Source organism: Protobothrops mucrosquamatus, unplaced genomic scaffold (assembly GCF_001527695.2).
Source record: "Protobothrops mucrosquamatus isolate PMUCROS unplaced genomic scaffold, P.Mucros_1.0 scaffold233, whole genome shotgun sequence".
Taxonomy (NCBI): Eukaryota; Metazoa; Chordata; class Lepidosauria; order Squamata; family Viperidae; genus Protobothrops; species Protobothrops mucrosquamatus.
The window spans coordinates 714,642-741,661 of record NW_015386584.1 but is presented as its reverse complement, the minus strand read 5'-3'; the positions used below and the strand labels follow the sequence as shown (position 1 = coordinate 741,661).

Below are 27,020 nucleotides of genomic sequence, written 5' to 3'. Positions count from 1 at the left end.
AAAAAAAAAAATTAAATGAGGAACAGCTCTCTCTAAAATGGGGAATAATTTGCTCAATCTGTTTAATTCAAAAGTTGCATATTTTTATTTATAATTAACAGAAAATGTAGGCATGCATATTAGAAAATAAAAATGTAACTGTATTAATATATCAAAAGCATAGCAGATAAACTGATATATTATTTCTAATGGTCCATCCCAGTTTTCTTCTGTTGGGTGTGGTTCCCATGGCAATGCCATTTGTAATGAACCTTTATTGTGGAAAGACAGGAATTGATTTTGTATAGAGTTTTGGTTCACAACTAGGTTGGTTACAGTCATTTGCTTTATTTTAAGGAAAACAAAATGAATCTTAAATTACTTTGATTGTCCTTGAATTTGCATTTTCCTTAATCAAAAGAACCAATTATTATGAACTTGCTGCAAGATGGGAATAATAAAAAAGAACCTCATATAACTTTATTATTGTGCAGGTAATCATGGGATTTTGTCATCTTTTAACAAAGGGGCAAGTCAAATTATGTTGACTTGAATGAAAGGGTATGACCAAAGTGAACAGCAGTATAAACTTGGAAGAATAGAACATCATCATGAATATTACAGCTGGCAAAGAAAGAGAGCTGCTTTGTGGATTAGACCTATGATGATGCCTTTCCCTTAAAGCAGTGGTTCTCAACCTGTGGGTCGGGACCCCATTTGGGGTCGATCGACCATTTCATGGGGTCACCAAGCAAGGCTGTCCGCCATTTTTTTTGTCTGCCATTTTTCCCCCCTTTTCCGGCGGGTGCCTTACCTCCCTTGGGCTGGGACAGCTGGTGGTCGGCCTGCTCCGTCTCTGCCGCTTGCCAGCTACACCTCGGCCGGCGCAGGGGGCGGAACCACGCATGCGCGGCGCTCCCGGGCAGGGAAAGTCCTCGACTTACGACCGGTTGGGTAGTCCTCGACTTACGACCGGTTTAGTCCTCGACGTACGACCGGTTTAGTCCTCGACTTACGACCAGTTGGGGTCGCGGCATTAAAAAGGTTGAGAACCACTGCCTTAAAGGTAAAGGTTTCCCCTGTCCAGTCATTTACAACTCTAGGATGATGCTTATCTCCATTTCTTAGCTGAGGGAGCCAACATTGTCTGAAGATATTTCTGTGGTCATGTGGCCAGTATAATTATACTCCAAGGCTCAGGGAATGCTGTTACCTTCCCACCAAAGTGGTACCTATTTATCTACTTGCATTTGCAGGCTTTCAGACTGCTAGCTGGACAGGTGCCTTTACCGTGATTACATTAAAATTTGTCAGATAAGGGAATAGGGTAAGTAAGGAAGATTTGAGACATACAAAAGTTAAACATGATTAAGATCTAGTACTATTGGCACAACCTCCATTTTACTGATGCTGGGTGGAAACTGAATGCAGAAAGTCAGATGGCGATTGCGGCTTACTTTATAAGCATTGACTAAGGCAAACTATAGTTTAGTATAGTGTATGAGACTGGATTTTTTTTCCAAGTGAAAGTGTTCCATCTGTAGAATCCTAAATAATTGGATGAATCAAGAAGCTTCCATGGTTTCTATTACTGTGTCTGCTTGCTATAGCTGATGATGAAAATACAAAAATGAAAGTTAACTGGTTATATCACTCGATTCAAAGATATATTTGGGCCCATTGGCAGTCTGACATTTATGTCCTTTGGCAGTATATTAATATGAAGATGTTAACATGTACAAAATGCAGTTGGTTTTCAATACAGGTCTGTATGGAATATATCATTGTCATGTATCATTCAGTTTTTTAATTTAGAAGAATTCCATGGATGCATGATTGTGTGTTGCTCTAGATGAGAATATGGTTTAAAATTGTGTATCTTTATTAGCTGTGCTAATTTTGCAAATATCCAAACATAGAATTATGTTAGCAGATAGTAAATCACAACACAGGTATTAGTATCCTCGATGTGTCCTTCAAAGTGATCTTTCATTTTAGTGTAATCAATAGATAACTTAAATATTCACAATTTAACTTCTATGAAAAGAAGTAAATATTCTTCATGTACGTATATGCATTTTAGAAAAATATAACTTTAATATGAGAATTTTATTACTCTTACCATCTGTTGCTTAAAATATCTTATGTCATCACGGAACTTGATCTGTACGAATCCTTGCTGTTACTTTAAGACAAATTTCATAAAAGTCATACCTTAATCATAACAATGTCCAGTTTAAATAGTAACTTAAAATATGGTAATTCATGAATTACCCAAAACAATAAGGGAAGTCCATCAAATAGGCTTTATTCTTTGACGTGCATTAGTAGAGCTTCACTTGAGCACTATTTTCAGTGTAGCCAAATTGATTTTATAAGATGCTCAGTACAGAAAAAAAATTAAGTCTTTAACATAAATTTGAATATTTTTTTGTCTACAATTTGGAAATCAAATTATAATCCAAAATCAATTAGCTTCCTTTTCTCCTGTAGGTGGCAGCAAGATGTTAGCTCCTTTTGATTTCCATCCTGGAGAGCTACTTTATTCTGTTTGTTCAATATGTACAGTCACTATTTTCTTTTTTCTTCCAGAGCAGCCATAATGTTTATCTAGAAATGTGGAATTAATAAAAATACCTCTTATGTTTGAAGTGTCATCCAGAAAAGCCAAATTACTGTCAATATATAAATAAAACTCGTAGATTCTCTTTAAAAATAGAATTTCAGTCCTCTATTGAGTAACAGAAGCAAAAAAGTGCATTTCAGTTTTGAAAATATTTTATCAATAGTATTTATTTTTAGAATTCTAATGATTGACATCAGTTGTCTTCCATTTTAATTTAACAGTTTATTAAGATGCTGTAGATCGGGTTTCCAACCTTGGCTTTGCTGGGTGTGGAATTCTGGGAGTTAAAGTCCATAAGTTTTAAAGTTGCCAAGGTTAGAGACCCCTGCCACAGATCACCCTTGATTCAGTTGGAGAAAAATGAATAAAAATATGAAACAGTGAGGGAAAAATGCTTTGGAGAGATTAATGATGCTGAATCAGATATGATTGACCATCTTGTAGGCAGGAATCTACTGTAAAATATACGGTTCATGGGTTATATCAATTTATTCAGCAAGTGTTCAAAGTTAGGATAGCACTGAAAAAAACTATTTATGACCAGTCTTTGCACATGATGATCTCAGCATCCCTGTGGTCAAATGATCAAAATTTGAGCATGTGGTGACCAGCCGTCATTTATCGCCCCAGCTGAGCTTTGACAGCTTCTTTGCCTTCCTCCCTCCACTGGCCTCACTGATGCTGGCTGGCCTCAAGCTCCATGGTATGTGGGTTCTATCGACCATGTATGCAGGGCACTCTCTCCACTACTTCCCCCTACAATCGCTTTGCTACATGGGAATCCCTTGGCCAAGTAATAGCTTTGACAAAGCAACATCCACCTCCAAGTGCAGACAGGCCTCTTGTTACCATTCAGTGAGTGTAGTGGTGAGAAAGAATTCTTAACCCTTGAGTAGAGGGGGGGGGCATTCAACTGCTGCTGCCAATGGTGGTGTAGCCTGAACACCAGCTCAGTCACGGATTTGTGAGACTTGACTGGTCCTGCTTCAAACACTTACTGTAAAGTTAGTGGAACATCTGTCAAGGGCCAGGCTCAGATTCTGGATCTGACCCTAAAAAATGAAGCTCCAACTGAATCTGTGGTAGGTAAGCATCTGGAGGAATCACATGTGGCTGATCAAACACAAGCAACACCTAAGCAGCTGGAAGAATCAGAGGAGGAGGAGGACTAAAAACTTCCCAGCTCAAGCACACAATGAAAGGGGAGCAGAACAGAGAAGGTCTATTAGGTTTTTCTCTAAGCCAGGGGTGTCAAACACGCAACGTCACGTGACGTGTCGCAACATATCATGACTTTTTTGCCATTGCCAGCAATGTGGTGGGTGTGATTTCGCTATGATGCATCCGGCCTGGAGGCCGGCAGTTTGACACCCCTGCTCTAAGCAAAGAAATAAGCCTGATTGATGACAACTGGTTGCAGCCTATATAAGAATCTGCTCTACCCTATTCTTTTTAATAATAATAATAATAAAGTTGGAAGGGACCTTGGAGGTCATCTAGTCCAACCCCCTGCTCAGGCAGGAAACCCCATATCATTTCAGACCAATGGCTGTCCAGTCTCTTCTTAAAAACTTCTAGTGTTGGAGCATTCACAGCTTCTGGAGGCAGGTTGTTCCACTGATTAATTGTTCTAACTGTCAGAAAATTTCTCCTTCATTATAGGTTGCTTCTCTCTCTGGTTAGTTTCCATCCATTGCTTCTTGTCTTTCCATCCATTGCTTCTTATTTTTGATGGAAACAATGTCTGATATATGGCTTATGTGTGATATTGATGTGTGGATTCTGCTTCTTGGACCTGGGGCAGGAATACATGGAGCATGCAGAATCTTTCAGGCAAGGGTGGTGGTGGGCTGATACTGGTGAAGTAGGCATCCCTACCAACGCACCTTACAAGGCAGACAAAGCCCCTGCCCTGTAGACTTGAGGCTGGGCAGCAATGGCAAGCCCAACAAAGAATCAAGGTGAAGAATTTTGAAAGTCAGTTTGGGCAATGGCGGCAGGGGTATCAGCAGAGAAATGCAGTGGCCTCTTCATTTTGGCCATGCTGTACAGTGCAGCCAAGGGGCAGAGATGGGGAGGGAAGGTCTGGGGAAGTTGAAGCAAAAGCAATTGGCAAGAAAAGCACAAGATCCTTGCCTAATAATTGCAACCAGGAATGACTGGACAGCAGTTGCTAAGCAGCACAGTCATGTGATATTTCACGTAGTTAAATATTCACCTAGTAATGTAAATTCTGGTCCCAATTAGAGTTGTAACCAAGGACTACTATAAAGCAATTTATAAACTGCTCCTGGTCCTTACAATGATTTTGTCATTGGTATCAGCATCAGCTTCTATCTATGCCAAAGAGCAACAAATGGAGGGAGGTATTTTCATTGTCATCCATAGCATGGAGTTTACTAGGATTTTTTTAAAGTTTCTATATGTACTGTAGGCCTAACCTTCCATGGCTTTTGAAAATACATATTAAATTGCATATCAGTTTGATCATTGTTTATCCAAGGATAAATATTAACATATAATGCCAATCTTTAATTTAACCATACAAAATGTTAATTTAAAATTTTGATCAGTCTATGGATCCTTTAGCCTTTTCTATGGGTACAACGTGTTCCCAAATTTATGTAATATTTTAACTCTAATATTTGGTATTTTTATTTAATATGTACTTATAAGCAGAGTTCAAGACCCATTGTTCTAAAATACTTCATTAAACGTCTACAAAAGATAAAATATAAAAAAGCAAACAAAAATTATTAAAAACGAAAAAGATAGGGGAAAGGAAGGGAAGGTGCAAAGAAATAAAGAAAACCTAATAGAAATAAATAACTTTCTCCAATACTGTTACAAATATAAAATATATAGAACATAGAATCACAGGGTTGGAAGGGATCCAGAGTTCTTCTAATCCAGGGGTTTCCAACCAGGGGTGTGAGACAATATTACAGGGGGTGCAAAAACTTGGGTTTTCAAAATTATAGTGTATATGCATAATTTGTTGCTGTCATTTTGAACTTTTGTAAGGGGTACAAGAATATATCAGAAGCATTCTAAGGTATGCGGGGTATAGAAAAGGTTGGGAACCACTGTTCTAGTCCAACCCCCTGCTCAAGGCAGGAGACCTTATACCATCCCTGTCAAATGGTTGTCCAGTTTATTTTTGAAAACCTCCAGTGATGGAGCATTCATAACAAGAGGCAAGTTATCCCATTGATTGTTCTCACTGTCAGAAAATTTATCCTTACTTCTAGGTTAGATCTCTCTTTAACAAGCTTTCACCATTACTACTTATCCTGCCCTCTTGTGCTTTGAAGAATGTCAATCCCCTCTTCTCAAGTATTAGAAGACAGTTATCACGTACCCCTGTAATCCTTCTCTTCAATAGGCTAGACATACCTAGCTCCTTCAACTGTTCGACATACGATTTAGCCTCCATAGTAAGTGGTGCTACTTTAACTTCAATATTTTTAATAAGCAACTGAAAATTATATTGATTGAGTCTAAGTTGATAATCTGCATTGACAGAAAGAATGCCAGCTACCTCACTTCCACTATTACCATAAGGGTTGTTTTTCATTTAATTATGTCTTTCAGATGAATAAAGATAACAGAATCATATATATCTAGTATATTTATGCTTTTAAGAGCCTCAGTAAAATTTAATTATGCTATTACATGTAAACAATTCTATAAAGACTGAAGTGCATTTCTTATCTGTGTAGCTGAATAATTTCATACATACAGGTGGTTATTTCTATTTATCTTTCTTTTACTTGGCAGATACATAATGAGCATATTGATGCAAGATAAATTTAGTGAACAACTATAAAATGCCCAGGTTTGGGTCAACAAAGACAGTTCAAGTTCAGAATTCTGTCAGCGATAGCACCATGGTGGAGAAACCAACTGGAAGAAAGGTATAAAAAGAAACTTAAGATTACATTTTAGCTAATTTATGGAAACGGAATCTTTGTGAGTTAAAAACAATTAGTTGAATAAATGGATTTTAATTGGTACCAAAAGGAATTGTTATAGTCACATGCTAAAAAAAACCCTACTCCTTTGATATGATATTGTTTATTGTATTTTTTTTATAAAACATTTCAGTCATATATAATAATTGGTGAAATTGCTTGAAGGTAAACTCGCTGTTTCATTTAACATACTGAATATGGTATTTCATAGCATTAATTTTAAGATTTGAAACAGTAGTAAAATGAGGTGAGATGGGAAATTGTATTATAGAAACTGTCACTTCCTGTTCTATCTCAGTAAACTTCATCCAGTATGAAATATTAGAAGAGGAGAAAACTAATTAAATAGTTTAAAGTTTATCTCAGGAAAGACCACTGGATTTTGTTGAAAGGAAGCATGGCTAATTAGTCATTTCCTGTTTATGGAGGGGAAGTCTTTAGTATCTATAATTTCTGGAATAGTCATTCAGGAACAATAGAATCATAGTTATAATATGTGATGAGTTGAAATGTTCAAGATTTAACACCTGTTCCAGTGGAATTAATTATATAATACTACTTGCCTGAATGAATTTTAATTCAATTTCTTTTCATTAAGGTTTTAAAGACTCATAAATTAATACAATAATTGTTGTTTTTGTTGTTTCAATATTAGTTTAATAAACCAGTCCTGTACTAAAATTGCTGGTGCTTCCACAATGGCTTTTGTAATTGAAATTCTTATTTTGTAAATTGGTGCTTTCTGTTGCCATGAATGCATTCTACTAAAAGTATTCTTCCCATTTGAGTTTCTCTGAACTTTTACATATTTTTGCCCCAGAATGTTATCAAAGTTTCATGTGGATCCTACTGACAAAGTTATTCAACATACAATGTGCCAATATGGAAAAGTTTTCCTGTTCCCCACCTCTACCCCTACTTCAAGCAATTCTGTTAAAGGGATACCTATAGCCAATTATTTAGATACTTCATTAAATAATTCATTAAATAATCAGTGCTGATTTGGGCCAGATCTGGCCTATGTAAATCTCATAATCTTACCTTTTTTCATTATAGTAAGGTTCATACCAGCTTATAGACCACATCCTGTTCAAATGAAATTTGTATAGACGTTTGTAAAGAGTCCTTATGCCTACTAATCTGGCAAAGATTACAAAAATGTCTAAAGCTCTAGGGCTCAACTGATTCATAAGTGGAGACAATCTTGAAATGGAGACATCAAACAATAATGAATCTTCCCCAAAGGATTGATTCTGACCAAATAATTCCTAGTTGCAACATAGAATCATACAGGAAAGCATAAAGAATGACAAAACATTAAGAGATCTGCAGGCTTTTTCCTCCTCCTGGGTGTGTATACATATATTTATGTTGGGATCAGAATGCAGGAGTTTTAGAAAAAGCTTGTTGTTTTTTGTATCTGAGGTCATGTATGGACTCGGGGTCTTCAGACTTCCTTTTTGTGACAATAGTAACAGCAGCAGCAGTAAAGAGTGGCAGCAAAGGAGATGAAAGATCAGGAAGATCTGTTTGATGAACATCCTTGATCTTGGCTAGGACAGGACTATACAACTATTTGGATTGAATGTGAGCTGGCAGTGGAGCCACAACACATTGAAGCATCATTGATCAGCTGTTCATCTGACTAGAGATTCTGAGTGTTAGACAGAAGATCCCAAAGAACTGGTTAGAGAGCTGGTGGATGGTTATGTCATCAGAATGTGAGTTGAGGCCTTTTGTTTGGGAGGGAGGGGACGACATGATAGGATTAGTGTGTTGAGGGTAGGAACAGGCTGTGATATATGCCTATGATGATGGGCAAGGGAGATATAGTGGGAGATAGTTCAAGGTGCTCTCAGAGAAGGCATGCTCGACCTGTTATATAGATTCTACATTCCAGCTCTTTGTGCTCAGGCCCAGAGTGCCTGTAATGGAATATGTAGATGACCTTGGGGGTTCAGAGAAAGAGATGCTGCTTAGGAATCAATCAGTTAAGAGAAGGGGGAACCACCAAGGATTTAATAGTCAGAAAAAGAAATTTAGGAAGGACCCACCCTAATTGATCAAATGGTTAAAAGTGGCAGTGGGAAGTTTGTACCCTCAGATTTACAAGATTATATTAATATAGTCTTACAGTAAAGTAGATTTAACTCAGTTAGTTATGTTTCCTGTCTGGTTTACCTGGCAATATGACAATGTCCCGTGCGTTGACTGTTGCTATTGAATATCAGAACTGGAATAAGTCCTCCTCTTTCATGATCTGATAGAGAACGAGAGAAGTCTTCACTTAGAAACATGCTGACTTGAGTTTTGAGAGTGGCCCAACCCCAGAGCAAGGACAGGAGGAAGCTGCTGCCATGTGAGAGATCCTGGTGGCTTTTAGGTACTGCTCCATAGCTAACTGGTTATGAGTCTGCACTAGTGAGATTGGATCTCACTAGTACAGGCATCAGATAAGACTGCTGTTACTGTACCAGCCTTCCTGCTATGTTGGAGGCTCCACATCCAAGCTGCTTAAGACCGTGGTTGGGTTGGTAATGGAGCTCCCTAAATTCATGATATTGAGCAACATTGATTTCTCTTCTCTGAGTACAGGTTCAGAATTAGCTCAGGCATTCCGGGCAACTATGTACCTGGCCCACATTATGAACCTAATTCATTGGAAAGATACCAGTGTTGTACAAGGGTTAAGGTACCAGGCTAGAAACTAAGAGACTGTGAATTCTAGTCCTGTCTTAGGCACAAAACTAGCAGGGTGACCTTAAGCCAGTCTCTTTTAGTCATAGGAAGAAGGAAAGGCAACCCACTTAAAAAAAACCTTGCTAAGAAAACTGTAGGGACTTCTCCAGGCAATCACCAGGCATCAAGACTTACTCAAAGCACCAAAGAGAGGAGAGGAGGAAGAAAGTGAAAGTGAAAGCTATTTTGTTGTGGTGGTTAAGATAGCAGCTAGAAAGTGGAAAACCATAAGTTCTAGTCCTTAGGCACAAAACCAGCTAGGTGATCTTGGGCAGTTATTCTCCCTCAACCCGAGGAAGGAGGCAATGGCAAACCATTTCTGAAAAACCTTACCAAGGAAACTAAAGGGACTTGTCCAGGCAGTCACCAGAAGTCAACACTGATCTGAAGACACAATAAAAAACAAATAAACCTCATAGCAGTTATTATATACTAGACCAGGGGTGTCAAACTCGCAATGTCACATGATGTGTCACGACGTATTGTGACTTTTTTTCCATTGCCAGCAATGGGGTGGGCGCTGTTTCGGTATGACGCATCCGGCCCGTCGGCCAGCAGTTTAACATCCCTGTATTAGACCTAGTTNATCTTGGTGCAGTGGTGATGATCTGGAGTTGGGGACTATTACCTTCACTTCCTTGTCATGGTCAGGTGTGATGGACTACAGTAACAGAGCAGGGGCGTTGTCAACACTGTAAACATTGGATATTCCCGCTCTGACAACTGATGAAAATGCAGCCATTTCCACTTTGCTTTTAACTTGCTTTTTCTTCTATTTAGAAATCAGGTGCAGAAGGGGGGGTTTGGGATGAATGCTTGAGCTCAGCTAGCCATAATAATAACACTGCTTTGTGGGAAATCAAGGACGAACTGATAACGATTTGGCTGGCTGAGGAACCGAAGAGAAAGCCCGCGTTTCAGGCTAATTGGAGAACATGATTTATGACTGCTTATTGGGGGTGGGAATTGCAATTTGTTACTTTGTATCCGGGAGAAGGGGTTTTAGTTTTGGGTTCAACTATGTAGTGCCGATACTTTGTTTCCTGAATAAAATATTTTTTAAGGAAGAATTCTTGCCTTGAAGTTCTTTTGATGGGTTTCATCTATTGGAACCATGACATTAATCCAAAACTCACTTCTATCCTGGTCCCGAGCTCCAGTCACCTTCCCTAAGTCGAGGAATAGGCTGACAAAGACTCAGGGAAGATCTCATCATGGAGAAGGAAGAAGCACCTGTAACCAGCGCATCGGAGGAGAAAGGAACTTTCGATGCTTCACAGCGACGGGCCAGACTGAAGACGCGAGACCTGATCTGGTCATCGGAGTGGACCTTACCCAGTGGAGGCTCCAAGCACCTCAAGACAACCCTGCCGAAGGCAAGTTCTTCGAAAGCGTCCGAAGCCAACTTGCAAGCAGGGGCCCCTTGACGATCTCGCTCCCCGGACCGTCGGGGAGCCAGAAGGTTGGCGACCACCAAGGACTCTGGAGAATGAAAGTACCTGTCCGTAGTCCGTAGCCCATCGGTGGAAAAGTTGGTGGAGAGATTCGAAGGGCTGGAGGTGAGGAGCAGGGAACAACTTTCTCACTCTTCGCATGCAAATGAACATGATGACCAGTGGAGCTGATGCCAATCTGTGCCTAAGAGAAACTCCAGCCCCACTGATGGAGTGCAGGCAGCTTCTCCGTCTTCAAAGCCGCCAGCATTGACCTCCAGCTCTGCGAGAACGGAGAGTCCTGGCTGACACTCTAGACATGGCAGTCCGAGTCATCGCCGCTCCTCCAGGACTCCGGAGCGCCGTTCACAACGCAAGAGCCCCAGCCACCGGAGAGGCCCTGGATGGCGTCAGTTATCGCGATCCCTCCACAGGCACTGCCACCGTGATGGTTCCAGGTGGTGGATTATGATGACATCCCAGACAAACAGCCCCACTACCGAAGCCCAAGCCACCACTGGGGCAACCAGAGTCCAGATTATCACAGGTACCGTGAGAGCCCTGACCGTTGCTACTATCGGTCACACAGCCCTCTGCATCACTGTCGGCGCCACCCGAGGCCTGCACAGGGGAAAGACCGAAATGTGAGTGTTCATTGAGATTTAATTCAACAGCTGCACGACCTGTTGGCTGGGCAGGTCAGGGCGCCGCAACCGTTCGGGATGCAGCAGCAATGGGGTGGGCAGCACCCCGTGAATGCACAACAACCGATGGGAGGACTTCAGCAACTGGGGATGCCGCAGCAGCCACCGCTGGGAGGCCAGCAACTGTTGGGAGCACAGCAGCAGTGGGGGGGGCAACAACCCATGAACGTGCAACAGCCACTGGGGGGTCTACAGCAATTGGGGATGCCGCAGCCACGGTTAGGAGGTCAGCAGCCGCTGGGAGTGCAGTAGCCCCAGCAGGGAGGCCACCTGCCGTTGGGAATGCAGCCGCAATGGGGGGCAGCAGCCCATTATGACTCCTCCCCTTAGAGCTACTTTTGATGGCGACCCGGAGAAGCTGATCTTCTTCCTCAATCAAGTACATTCCCACATTTAATCGCAATGCCAATTTCTACCCAAATCCAGCTGCTATGGTCGACGTCGCGGCCAATCTGGAAGGGGAAGCGTCTGAGTGACTAAACAATCTATACAATGAGCAAGCGCCTGAGCTGGGAGATCTCCACCTCTTCCTCCTTGGATTAAGAGCCAGGTTTGAGGACCCATCCATAGCCCTCAAAACAGAGAAACAAATTCACAAGATAAAGCAAGATGGCAGACCTGCATTGGAATACGTACGAGAGTTTCGCAAGGTAGCAGTTTGGATAGAAAGGTGGCCTGAGCAATCCCAAGTGCATCACTTCAAGGAGGGGTAGATGATCACCTTTCCCAGGCCTGCATCTACCGGGCTGTCTCTAATCAATTACAGGAGTGGTATCAGGCGGCAGTAAGATTGGACATCGAACTTGCTCGTTACAAGAAGCCACCACCTCAGGAAGCCGGGCCAAAACCAGAGCAGACCAGGCGGCCTCCTCCATGAAAGTCCCCAGCCATCGCAGCTGTGGAATCCCCCAAGCCACTTGGCCAGTCCACCAATTAAATGCTTCAGGTGTGAACAACAGGGACAACGAGCAGTGAATTGCCCGATCCCATACCCCCAACAGGGAAGCAGATCGGGACCACTGTGAGGAAGAAACCAGCCCAACAGCCAGCGAAAGAGAAATTGAACTGGATCACACAAGAACCCATTACTCAGGTCACTCAGGAAAGCGCCGAGGCTCAAGCTGGACCTGCCATCGCTCTGTTCTCTTATGACAGCGATGTCAAAGGGGAGAATGACCCGATGTTGAGCGACCTGTTCTATCTTTTTCTCTCGCAGCCAAACTCATAGTCCCTAAGACGGGGGTACAAATGGATTTGAGAGTGCTAGTGGACTCGGGGTATTCCTGGTGCGTTATCAGCTTGCCACTTGCCCTTAAGATGGGCATACGGGCAAGATTACTCTCCAAGCCCGTGAGATTTGAACAAGCAGGTGGCTCTTTAATGGGAAGAACTTTAGTCACACAACTGACAGAGCCTATATGCTTAGAAATAGATGAACATTGGGAAATCATTCGTTTCATGGTGGCTCCGAAGATGACTGAGGCTGTGATTTTAGGTCTAGCCTGGTTAGACAAATGGAAACCTTTTATTTGGTGGGAAAAGGGAATGAGGACTGTGAGATTACCCATAGGGCCCAAACCCCCTCTTGATTCGGCCAACGTTACTGGAGGGTCTAAGCCATCCACCAAGTCAGCAAAGATAGCTACCATGCCCCAATCGGGCGAACCACTTATCCCCAGCGAATACTGGGGATGTATACTAGCGGGGGTGTTTAGCGAGAAAGTGCGACATCCTGCTGCCCCATCGACCCAATGACTGCGCCATAGAACTATTACCAGGACCTAAACTCCCAAGGCTGAGAATATACGCCATGACCCCCTTGGAAATGGATGAACTGTAGCAATATGTGAACAAAAACCTAGCGAGAGGATTAATTGAGCCAGCCAAATCTCAGGTGGGAGCTCTGGTGTTATTTAAAGAGAAAAAAGATGGGTGGCTTCTTCTCTGCGTGGACTATAAAGGGTTAAATGCTGTGAGCATAGAGAACAAGTACCCCCTCCCCCTCCTGAAGGACCTACTAACCCATCTAGCAAAGGGGAGCATCTTCATTAAATTGGACCTAAGAGAGGCATATTAACGAGTGAGAATAAGAAAAGGAGATGAATGGAAGACCACTTTTAACTGTCCCATGGGGAGCTATCAGTTCAAAGTTATGCCATTTGGACTACAGTGGGCTCCAGCTGGTTTCATGCAGCTAATCAACCAGGTGCTACACATTCATTTGTACAAGGGGTTTTTGGTTTATCTTGATGACATCCTGATATACAGTCAGAATATGGCTGACCATGTGAAGCTAGTGTAAGAAATGTTAAAGAAATCGTTGAATGCCAAACTATATGTTAAACTGTCAAAGTGTGAGTTCCATCAAACCCGACTGGATTATTTAGGCTATAGAATTTCCAGTAAGGGTATTGAAATGGATCCTGGCAAAGTGAAAGCTGTACTCGAATGGCAACCTCCAAAGACTCGCAAACAGCTTCAGAGCTTTCTCGGGTTCGCCAACTTTTATCGACAATTCATCCCCTTTGTCAAAATTGTTTTACCCCTCATGGATTTGTTAAAAACCAGCAAAGATGGGGGGAAGCTGCGACTGGGCCAGCTGCTGACATGGATTATGAACTTTCAAACTGCTTTCAAGAATCTGAAAAGACTATTTGCGGTTGAGCCGGTCCTAAAGCATCCCTGCCCAGGGAAGCCCTTTGTGATTCAAGCCTATCCCAGCGACGTGGCTGTCGGAGCTATATTATTGCAAAAGTACCATGAGGGGGTCCTGCAGCCCTCTGCCTACACCTCAAAAGAGTTCACTGCGAGAGAAGGTGGGCAGTGTGGGAGAAGGAAGCCTTTGCAATTCGATGGACTCTGTTAAACTGACGGCACTACCTAGAGGGAAGCAAGGTGACTTTCGAAGTATGGACTGATCACAAAAACTTAGAGGCACTGAAAACTCCTTGCAAGCTGTCCCCGAAGCAAGTACAGTGGGCGCAGTATTCCAACTGATTTAACTTCACCCTGAAATACATACCAGGGGGGAAAAACTTTTTAGCTGACACTCTATCCAGATTGCCTTAGTACAAAAGCTAGCGTGAAGAGGTCAATGAAGCAATCATAGCTACCCCATAAGCTGCATCTCAACTAACACCACAAAGAGCCCCATCTTCGAGAGTCCAAACCCGATGACCCTGAGGCGACAAAATTAAAAAAGGAACTCAATGATCGATGGTTCAAAGACAATCAAACCACCTTGACGTGCAGGGATGGATTGGCTTACAAGGGGGAGAAGCTGTATTTGCCTGAAACCCTCCACTTCAATGCTCTCCAGCACAGTTCACGATGTGAAACAAGCTGGGCACTTTGGCTATTTAAAAACACTGCATCTGGTTCGTCCACAATTTTGGTGGCCAGGTTTGAAACAGAACAAGGAGAACTACAACAAAAGCTGTGTTGTATGTGCCACCATGAAGAGAATTCCGGGGAAGCCCCCTGGACTATTACAACCGGTTGCGGACCCTTCGCAGGCATGGGAAGAAATTACTATGGATTTTATAATCGAGTTACCTGAAAGCAGAGGAAATACAGTGATTTGGACTGTGATTGATCTTTTTTCGAAGCAGGATCATTTCATTGCTTGCAAAGGACTCCCATCAGCCCAGAGACTAAGATGTTTCTTAAGCACATTTACACACTGCACGGTGCACCAAAACGGATAATCTCTGACAGAGGGGTGCAATTTATGACTAAGTTTTGGAGGGGTTTCCTCAAGTTGATTGGCTCGTCGCAGGGACTGTCATCGGCTTTTCACCCATCTACGAATGGGGCCACTGAAAAAACGAACTCAATAGTGGAACAGTACCTTAGATGCTATGTGGATTATCAACAAACGAACTGGACTGACCTCCTCCCTTTCACAGAGGTGGCTTACAATAACTCTGTTCACAGCAGTACCGGGTTTACGCCTTTTAAAATTGCCACAGGAAAAGAATTCAACCCAATACCCGAATATCCTCAAGGACCCTCTACTTCCCAGCTTGACCAGTGGGTGAAGGGGTGGGAGGAAAACGAAACTCGCTCTGAAGAAGGCTTCCGAGACATACAAAAAACAAGCGGATAAAAAAGGGCTCCCCAAAGGTCATTCCAGGTTGGAGAAAAAGTTTATTTATCCACAAAATATTTATGGCTCAAGTTACCTAGTAAGAAGTTGGGACCGAAGTATCTAGGTCCCTTCCCCATCGTAAGAATCATAAACCCACTTACGGTAGAGTTAAAGCTTCCAGACTCTTAGGGAAAGTCCACCCCAAAGCCATTTCCACTTTGCTTTTAACTTGCTTTTTCTTCTATTTAGAAATCAGGTGCAGAAGGGGGGTTGGGATGAATGCTTGAGCTCAGCTAGCCATAATAATAACGCTGCTTTGTGGGAAATCAAGGACGAACTGATAACGGTTTGGCGGGCTGAGGAGGTGGAGAGAAAGCCCGCATTTCAGGCTAATTGGAGAACATGATTTATGACTGCTTATTGGGAGTGGGAATTGCAATTTGTTACTTTATATCCGGGAGAAGGAATTTTAGTTTTGGGTTCAACTATGTAGTGCTGATACTTTGTTTTCTGAATAAAATGTTCTTTAAGGAAGAATTCTTGCCTTGAAGTTCTTTTGATGGGTTTCAGCTATTGGAACCATGACAAGCGGGTGATGTGATAGACTACAGTAACACAGCAGGTTTTCAGGAGTTAGGGAGCACATTACAAGGCGAGAGTGGGGCAGGGGGAGAGACAATACAAGGGAGCTGGATCACAGGAAGAGGAAGTGATTTAGGATAGCCATTCCCTAGAATCTTCCAGAGTATATCTATTAGGTTAGGATAGGTTTAATCTGGCAAAATTCTGTCTATATGACTGTATATTTGACTGTATTCTTATAGATCTGCTTAATGAAAATTGTGCTACAAGAGTACATAGCTAAAATATTCATATGATTTAGTGGTTGGAATGCTTTAGGATTGGTTTATTTTGGCTTTTGATATCTACTGTACAGATTTTTCTCATTGATTAGATAACTTGAACAGCAGTCAGTTTTCAGTTTCTGAAAAATGATAATTCTCTGGGGGCATATCTCTTTAGTGTAGTAGGTAAGTATATAGCATAAGTTCCCCAATTGAAGATGCACATATATTACATTACATTGATCACTGTGATACATAATTAGGCTCTTTTTTATTCCCTTGGATAATCATTCTTCCTAGCAATCTCTCGAATAACTAGTAGAGCTGTTTTTCTGGAGTAAAATGAACTTTCTTTGAATAGAGTGATCAAGGAACAATACCTGACAATAGTTTAGCATGAATACAGAGCTAATATATTTTATCTTTTGAATTAATGTGTTAAAATGTTATTGTGAATTGTTGCATACTAATATTCCTGTGTTTGCCTATTTTCAAAAGACTAATACATTGTTGTAATAAAACATACATTTATAGCTAGTCTACTGAGTGTAAATAAGGAAAATTTACTTGAGGCTTTTAAGACTGACTGTGCCAAAATTGCAAAAACTTTCTGTTTGTAGGTATATGTAGTGTGTTTTATTGCTTCTGCATTGTGCAACTGGGAATTGTCTTTTTAAGTCACTTTTTGTCTGAAAAAGACAGGGTTTTTTTCCCTCTTGGAAGGCTTGGCTTGAATTTCTGACTACAGTAGTGTTCATCTCTTAGCTATCTTGAAGAATAAAATAATCTAATAGCAGTTTCCTATAAATGTATACTGAAAGAAAGTTCTAAAGAGTACGTTTGTGCTTATTCTGTAACAAATATTATGGAGTTTCAGTCAGAATCAGTGAGGACATTTTTAATTAATAAGATTGCAATAAAGACTTATTTCTGAATACAGATAGTCTTTGGTAAACAATGGTAATTGGGACCAGACTTTCCATCATTAAGTAATGCGATCGTAAAGCACAACATAACATTGCTTAGCGACAGCAATCCTGGTACTCACCACTACCGTTGTTAAGCAAGGATTGTGAGTTATTAAGCAAATCCCAGGCTGTCTGCAAGCAGACCAGCCAACAGTTAAGGTGCAGTGTGAGCATAATAGAACTGGAGGTGGCTGTTACCAGGTGATGGAGGGTGTTTAAGTGCCCTATGAGGTGTAGCACAATTACAACAGGGATAGGGGTTCCTGTTGTTAAGTGTGGAGGATGGGTAAGTGGCCTGCAAGGTGCAGCACAAGTATGACAGAACCAAGTGGCTGATGCTGGGCAGGTGAGGATGTGGTGAGTGGCTCACACAGTATAACAGGATCGGGGCAGCTGTTGCCATGCAGAATATAACAACAAGTAGTTGTTAAATGAGGGCTGCCTGTTAATAATGTGAATTAGGTATGCAAACTGCATTTTCTCTTAGAAAAAGGTATACGGATAGTAGCATTTTATGCTTTCAAGGAACCCTTCCATTTTCATTGTCTATAGAAATAGATTAAATCCAGATTAAAGCAAAAATAAATAAATGCACCTTTAGAACATTGTTCTTACTAAATTATTTATTTATAAGACATACATGCAGCTTTACATAGTTAAGCAAAAGATAGAGCTGAAACATGAAAAGTTTATCTAATTATAGTTAGGTGTAACCAGTTAATCAGCCAAATCTTCCATTAGATCTAACAATTAAACCAGACTTATAAATGAGTTACTTAAATATATATACTGTATGTTACAAGTTTAAACAGGGTATTATTTTGCCAAAATTGAAATATTGATTCGGTTACATTGTTTATAAATGAATGGGACATATTAAAAATTTTAAATATGTCCATAGAAGTAGGTCACTTGCATCAGTAACAATTCTCTTAAAATTAAATAATTTAACTTCTGGCTAAAGCTGAAATTGACATTTATTTGAGTTAGCACCCTATACGTTTTCTCAATCAAGAAAACTTAATTTGCATCCTTTATATTCTAATATTCCCATTCTTATGCAGTTCCTTCTGCTTCCATAAAATTACAGTATTTAGAAATATTCTTCTGGACAATGCCATTTCAAGGGCGAATTTGGCACTTTCTGCAAGTAGATTCTCGGAACTGGAAGCGGTTTATGACGTCCTACATATAACATTCCACATAAAATACATCTGCTTGGACCTGGGCTCTTCCCAGGACTCTTTGAATTGCTTCCAGTTCAGATGATTTACTTTAGAAAAACTTTGAAGCAGTCCTGGGATGTTATGTTCCAGATGAAAGTCAGCATAATCTGGTGGGAAATAAATTATTTCAGAATCCTCTCTAACATTTAGTTCTCAAATAAGCGAGTTTTGCAGATCCCAATAGTACACTTCAGTGTAAATAGAGGATAACATCTGCATTTATTAAGTATCAGTAATATAGTAGCAGTCATGTCTTAGGGATATATTTGAATTGGTGAATTGATGAGATGTCTGCATTCAGTTCTCTTCACTATCTTGTTAATATTCATATTGTTGATGTTTTTTAATTGTGATTCTTTTTAACATTTGGATTTTATTATTGTTTTTATTATAAGGCACTCAGAATTACTTTGTCATGAGATGGGCAGCTATATGAATGTGAGAAATGAATGAATGAAGGAATGAATGAATGAAAATTATAAATTCTAAATGTTGGAATGTACAGGTTAACAGCAGTATATTTATATAGAATGGCTGGAAAAAAGTAAGATCTGTTTTTAAGGTTCTAAGTGAAGAAGTATTAGATTAAGAAGTGTGATTTTCTCTGTTTCAGATTAATCTTTCAAAAGAGTTTGCTCTCGTGTATTAATATTGTCTGTTTTATAACAATAGCTCTTTCTGTCTGTTATAGCATGTCTTTGATTTATTTCTAATATGTTTTTCTGTATTCATCCTGGTGAATTTTTGAATATATTAACTACTTTAGCATAGGGAGACTGCCAAATGAATGGTAGGCCCTCCCACCATCCATGCATCAAAGTTAATGAAAAATGTTTCATTTCATAGAACAATTGCCAAAATCAGAGTAATTCTGGAGATGTGCACATAAAAACCAGAAAATGCCTGAGAATTTAGTAGGTGATATTGCAGCTTAAGTTGTAGTAATTCCAGTTCTGTTAAGTATAACAATCTCTGTCCTGGCTTTCCTATAAGAGGCCACCAAAATTAATAATAGAGATTTCTATATTATCAGTTTTAAGTGGCATCCCACTTGTTGAATTTGAAGTTTTGCTTAAAATTATTATTTACTGTGCAAGGTGTAGTTTCTAGGTCAATTACTACAAGACCTAAATATAGGGGTGATAGATAAAGAAAAACCAAATGCATTTTGACTTTTGCTAAAGTAGGTTATTGTGTAGATAATTATTTTATTAATTCGTTTAATTTGTACTCTGCCACAATTAAACAATTATCAAAAGTTTTCATGCAAAAAGCTTGTTCGCTTAACTTTTTGCTACTCTAAAATAGAATGCTGGAGAGAAGGATAAAATGCAATCCATTGTTTTTCCCTTTGGGTGCATATATAAACAGAATATGTATGTATGTTTTGTAAAAAAAAAAAAAAAGCATCCCTTGATTATATGCTCAATCAGTTACTCAGATGCCCTCTGTAGTGTATTATGTGTAGTGTATTAGAACACACAAGCTAACATACCTGAAGGATTCAGTTGTAGTTTTAGGAATCAGTTTATTATATCCTTACTGATTTTTCTTTTGACTTTAATAAAATATTTTGATACAAGTTGATCAAACTAATAATTTGTTCTAGAATTTTTCTTGAGATAGGGAGATTTGGAATAGCTTCTTTATTCCATGATTCTATTTATTCTAGCTCAGTTTGCACAATAACAATTTTATTTTTATCTATAAAAATAGGAGATATCTGGCTCTTTAGCATTTTGTTTTAACTATGTTTACAAAGTTTTCACAATAAAGTTTAATATACTTACTAGAGTGTTGTAAATTAAGGAATAGTTTATAGGAGAAACTGTTGTTAGTTAATTGAGTTGAAGCCTTTTCAATGAATGCACTTATTTGGTTTATTATTGGTCTTATGCAAACATTGTACTTATAACATAGTATATTTTTGTTTATATTAGAGCAAGGACAAGATTGCCTCCTACAGCAAAACTGCAAAAGTGGATAGGAGTGATGTGGGAAAGGACATGAAAGAAAAATCTTCCATGAAACGTAAACTTCAGTTTAATGTTAGTCCATCCAGAAATGAAGATCGAAATTCAGATACAGGTAGAGCCTTTTTTGTTTTATTTTCTCTTTTCATCATGCTTATGGTAATTTTGTTAACATTGGTTTGTCACAAAATATGAAAATTTATAGTGAAATAAGAGTGAAATATCCCATTTGTTAGCTATTAGTTCAGCAAAGTGATTCTCTTAAATTATAAGGGAAACTATTAAAATATTTCATTTTGTACAATTCATAGCAAGTCTACCTGCTATGTATCTGTTTTACAGTCAGATTGATGCTTTACAACAGTATTTTGTGTGGGCATTCCTATTAATGCATTTAAATAAATTCATACCCATGCATATCAATGATGAACACAATTGCTAATTGTAAGTGATGTGTTGGCAGAAAAAAGGAATCAAATTGATAAAGAACACGATCAGATATTTGTTGTAGATTAATGTATTGATATGTAAATATAGAGGACACAAATCACTTACATTTAAGCATCTTCAAATCCCACTTATTTAAAATATATAATTCAGTGCATCTTTAAATCTCTCAGTTAAAGAGGCTTAAAATATTCATTTCGACAGATGATGTACTCAGAATTGATGCATATATGCACTCCATTGCTTAAATTACAAATTCCATTGTTTTAAAATATCTAATGACCTTGCTCTTTATGATTTTGTATTTTATTTTCAGTGAACTGTAAGTTTAATTTTTAAGATGAGTTTGTGCTTGCCTGATCTTTCAGCAATGTTAGTGTCTAAGGGAAAGTAGCAGTATTTAAGTTCAGAATATATGTACACAAAAGCACTTTTAAAGCACGCTTGATTCTTTGTTTACTTAATTAACATGTAAAATGAGTCAAGCTTGTACGTAGTACAGATGAACTGTCCCCAACTTTTCTGGCTCTATGGACTGGCGGGGGTGGGAGAGAAGATAGTTTACTGCGCGCTCCCACTGTTTGCGCAAATGGAGCTTCATGCACTCGTGCTTCTACTTGCCACCTGCCCAGCCCCGTTCCCAAAAGGCTGCAGACTGGGTCCAGGCCATGGACTGGGGTTTGAGAAACACTCCTCTGTGAGATTATAACTCATTACAAAATAATTTGATTTACGTGGAGCTTCATTGAGATAGTTTCTTTCATTCTTAGTCCATTTCCTCTTCCCCCTCCCTGAATATTCTTATACTGCGTTATATTGCAACATTATATTGCATTCATGTTGAAAGGTTTGTTTGATAATTGTTGCTTTTTGTATTGTTCTGGGTTAAATTTTGTTGGAAGATTGCTTCTACATTTCACACGTATAATACAGGGCTCTCACAGTATTTTCCTATTTCCCATGTTAGCATTACATGGACCTAATAGATATGTGGGGATTCATCCTGACTGAGATGATACTCAGCTTCCATTTCCTAATCCTGAAAGTAAGGATATTGAATTAACATGAAAGAAAGTTTAGTTCCTTGTGGGTTTGTTTTGTTTGGTTTTTTTGGCATGGAGACAATAAAAGTAAAGATTATTTAGACAGTTGAGAATTGATTTGATGATCTAGAAGTATAGATCATGTTGTTTAAGGATTCACATTTTCTTTATGCAGAGGAATACTTCTAGGTTTTAAAAAATACTGCTAGTGATAGTGTCCAGGAATCTGTTTACCAGTTGTGTTGTGCCCTTTCTGGGGGGATGGGTGGTGTTGGAATCATACTCTCTTGGGGATTTTTTTTTCGTGTCCTATCTCCTCAACAAGGCTGTTTTTAAGGCACTCTATAAACTTCAGTTGGTTCAGAATACATGTAATCCTTGCTTAACAATCATTAGTTCAACAATTGTTCAAAATTAAGATGATGCTGAATGAAAGAATTTATAATCTGTGCCCAAAGTTGTTGCACTCCCACAGTCAAATGATGAAAATTCAGGAGTTTAGCAGTCTACCTGCATTTACAACCAAAAGTGTGCTACAACTATCCCTACCCATCTATCTCTTATTCACCTACCCAGCCCACCACCACACATAAAATTGTCTTGGCCCAGCAGGCCTCAGTTGCTCTCCCGCCTATGAGGAGGCCTCAGCCAGTTAAAGTGTCCCACTTAACCTTTGCAGTTTTCTGCAGCTGCTATCAGGTGTGCCCAGCCACTGAGAGGCACAGCCTTCCTACTGAGGCCACCTCACACCATTCTGCAAACGGGAGCCATTCTTGCAGTCTTTCAAAAGCTTACTTCTACAAATTGCACAATTTGGAGAAAGGTTTTCGAGCAGGCTGGCTGTCGTCACCTTGGTGACTTTGCCGCGGCCGTAGACGCAATCGGTCATCGAAGTAGCACCGGTCTGGTGACCAGGGGGTCAGGGCGATCATTATCATCCCCTGCTCTTCACTCTTACCCGCCAATCGACTTACTACCAGGGGTACCCTCTTGTGCACCTGAGTTTACCTTCACCAGGATGGAGGACAACACGGCCTCCCAGATCAAGGACGCCTTACCTCCTTCCTCAGGTCGGAAACAGCATAGATCAGTGATGGCGAACCTTTTAGAGACCGAGTGCCCAAACTGCAACCCAAAACCCACTTATGCATCGTCGGGTGCCGGGTGGGTGTGGCCCATTGGGTGGATATGGCTGCAGTGGTAACAGCAGACTGGGTGGGACTAAAAAGTTCAATCAATTTCAACTTTGCAAGATCTTTTTTTCTGTGAGAAGTTGAAATTGACTGATTGATTGAACCTTTTTTTTTTTGTACACGGTGGCGGAGGCCTAAAGCGAAAAGGTTTTATAAAACCCAGCTGAAGGTCCAGGACTGGGGCAACAGCACACATGCCCACAGAGAGGGCTCTGAGTGCCGCCTCTGGCACCTGTGCCATAGGTTCGCCACCACTGGCATAGATCCTCTAACCAGGAGGCCGCAGGTAGGATCTTGGCCAAGGCCAAGGCCATGTCTGCGGGGAAGACCTCCAAATTGGCGGAGAAACAGGCCAGCAGGAGACACCAGGCTCTGGAGAAGGAATTCTCCAAAGCACAAAAACAGGCCAGGGCTGAGGCTGAATAAGCCGAGGCTCCTCCTTTTGATTTACCACTGGGTCCTTCTACCTCTGCCCAGGGGGTCTAGTTGCCAGGAGAGTCCCTCACCTCTCCCACTCCGCCTGGACCAGATCGGGATATCTACACCCCTCAATTGTTACCTGTACCACAGGTACAGTGCCCAGTCCCAGAGGCTACCTTCACCCCCACGGCTGCTGGACTCAGGGTAGCCAAGGCTGGCACCTTCCCCCCTGAGGATCGCCTTCAAGCGTTGATTGCTCAGGCGGTGGATCGGGCTCTTGTGGCCAGGTCACAGATGCCCAGGGCCAATTCAGTCATTTCCCTTCCGATTCCCCAATTGGCAACCACGGGATATCACGGGCCTCTCTCTCCGTCCCAATCTTCATATAGCAGGGCCTCATCCCCTCCGGAGTATGATCAAGAATTAGATGCCCCTTGGTCAAAGGAGGAGGATCCTCCCCCGGACCCGCCGCCGTTCGACGGGCTTTTTAACTCCTTTCTTTTTCTACCCATGCTTCGTAAGGCCAGTTCTACAGCTCACATTGGCCCCGATCAGTTTACGCCAGCAGCAACAACGACATCCGATTCAGATGCGGACCCTGTCTTCACCAAACTGGTAGCAACACAGCACCATGTACCTTGTCCGCCCCTATTCCTCAATGCGGTCCGGAAACAGTGTGTCTCCCCTAGCACCTTTTCCCTCCCCAGCGGGAACGATAAAAAACTGTTCAGCATTGCTCCAGATTAAGCAGATGCGCTGGAGGTGCCTATGGTGAATGACCCCTTGGCCCCTCTCGTATCCCCCACCACGATCTCAGGAGATATGTATGAGGCACTGAAGGCGGAGGATCGGAGATGGGAACTAACGTTCCGCAGGACCCATTAGACGGCGGCGTGGGCTATTAGGGCAACCACTTCAGCATCCTTTTTTATCAGGTCCTCTCTTCTCTGGCTCCGACAGCTCCAAGCCAGGATTCCCCCGGAGGATGTTCGCACACATCAGGACCTGAGCAAGCTAGTAGCGGCAATGGAATATGCTTCCGATGCGACTCTACATGCTGCCAGGTTTTCCTCCAGGGCCATGGCATCCAACGTGACAGCTGTCTGTGGTGCACAAAACACCACCTGACTACATCGGATTTGACAATTCCAAGGATCTTGGACTACTTACTAGAGGGTCTAGAAAGGGGTTTAGCACCAAATACGATACGCAGATAGGTTGCAGCTCTCTCCACCTTACTTACCTGTGACATCGCAGTATCCCTAGGTCAACACCCATTGATACATTCATTCATTAAGGGTGCCACAAACACAAAGCCCCCTGTGGTGCATAGGTATCCCTCTTGGGAACTGCCGCGGGTTCTTCAAGCCCTCACCAGGCCGCCTTTTGAGCCTCTCAGGATGTGTGATCTGCGATCATTGTCTCTCAAGGTCGCCTTCCTGGTGGCAATCACTTCTGCACGACGGATATCTGAGTTGGCGGCACTTTCCATCAGGGATGACTTATGCATCTTTCACCGGGACCAAGTGGTCCTTCGTTTAGATCCTACCTTTGTCCCTAAGGTTAACTCCCTATTCCACAGGGCTCAGGAAATCGTGCTCCCAGATTTCTGCCCTAATCCATCTCATGATCTGGAACGGCAATGGCACTTCTGGACATTCGTAGGGCATTCCGTTGTTACATCAAACGGACGGCTGCCTTCCGCAACTCTGAGGCCCTCTTCGTTTCCTTCCACCCTTCCTCCAGTGGTCGGAAGGTGTCTGCTTCCACTACAAACTGGACAGGTTCACCTCTGCAGAGGCCTCTTTCGGCAGGAGAGTTCTCCAACAGGTTGTACCTCGAGGCGTCACACCAGACCGGCCTGCTTCCCTCCCACAGGGACAGTAGGTTTTGGTATGTCCCATTGGTGGATTCTCCATCTCCTGTGCTGGAGAAGGGGCGTTGTCTTACCTGAACACTTTTTTTCAGCACGGAGATGGAGAATCCACTCCCTCCCTTGCAGGTTCTTTAGGCCTAGGGTTAGGTTCTGTGAGCCAACACGTCATACTGTCAGTTAGTGGCTTCGCCTACATCAAGACTGGGACACCCTAATCCAGGACAGGCGTAGCAGGTTTGGCTGACTTGATCTGATTGGGCAGGAAGACAGAGTAAACCCATTGGTGAATTCTCCATCTCCGTGCTGAGAAAAAGCGTTCAGGTAAGACAACGCCCCATCTACTTGGTTTTGCATTCAGTATATGCTGTTCCTGCCTGCTTTTTATAGCCTGCTGTTATGTGTTGGATTGTCTTTGAGGCCTTTCTGCATAGTCTGCACCTCAAGTCTTGTCTGATGTGGTGGACTCCTGCTTCTATGGATCTGGTGCTTAGTACTGTTTGTGTGTGCTGTGATTAGTGCCTCAGTATTATCTTTTGGTCCAGCCCTCTCCAGACACTGGTAGGATTTTCTAATGTCTGCCATCTCAACAATCTGTCTATGGTTCATCTCATGCAGGGTCTTGTCTTGCCGTGGCACTTTCTTTCTTTGATTTTTCTCTCATGTCTGCTGCTGCCTCTCAGCAGCTCATCTTTGAATGCCATCTTACTGAAATATTCCTGGATATTTTGGGTTTCATCCAAGACATTTGCTTTGACACTCAGTAGACCTCGCCTGCTCTCTTTCTGACTGGATACGGTCTCTGGGTAGACTTGGGATGGAAACCCTTGTACATTGTGAGGAGCTTCCAGATTTTCACATCAGCAGCCTCCATATCCTCCTTTGGCCAGTTCACTATGCCAACATGGTAATTGATGACTGTCAAAGCACGTGTGTTGATAGCATGGATCTTGTTCTTCCCATTGAGCTGGTTCTTCAAGACCTGCTTTATCTTTTGATGGTACTTAGATATTGTTGTCTTCCTAGCCTCCTCATTGTGATTCTCCTATGGGTCAGGCCCAGCCCAAAAAACTTATCTCACCCTAATGGATATCCCTGGGATATTCTAGGGCAGTGGTTCTCAACCTGTGGGTCGGGACCCCATTTGGGGTCGATCGACCATTTCATGGGGGTCGCCAAGCAAGGCTGTCCGCCATTTTTTTTGTCTGCCATTTTTTTGTCCGCCATTTTTTCCCCTTTTCCGGCGGGTGCCTTACCTCCCTTGAGCTGGGCCAGCTGGTGGTCGGCCTGCTCCATCTCTGCCGCTTGCCAGCTACGCCTCGGCCGGCGCAGGGGGCGGAACCACGCATGTGCGGTGCTCCCGGGCAGGGAAAGTCCTCGACTTACGACCGGTTGGGTAGTCCTCGACTTACGACCGGTTTAGTCCTCGACTTACGATCGGTTTAGTCCTCGACTTACGACCGGTTTAGTCCTCGACTTACGACCGG

General features: G+C 41.7%; 1 protein-coding gene across 2 annotated transcripts in view; it reads left to right on the top strand.

Annotated features, from left to right (window-relative positions):
• The window catches only part of ANKRD12 (ankyrin repeat domain 12), a 67,731-nt gene that overhangs the window by 16,101 nt on the left and 24,610 nt on the right, over positions 1–27,020 (top strand). The window contains exons 1-3 of one of the 2 annotated variants that reach the window (XM_015814267.1): positions 5,872–6,042; positions 6,386–6,522; positions 20,525–20,672. In XM_015814267.1, the coding sequence (XP_015669753.1) occupies positions 6,436–6,522; positions 20,525–20,672 (235 nt within the window). In that variant the 5' untranslated portion in view covers positions 5,872–6,042; positions 6,386–6,435. Of the gene's footprint in view, positions 1–5,871; positions 6,043–6,385; positions 6,523–20,524; positions 20,673–27,020 lie in introns of those variants that run through there. The other variant, XM_015814266.1, reaches the window with a different exon arrangement.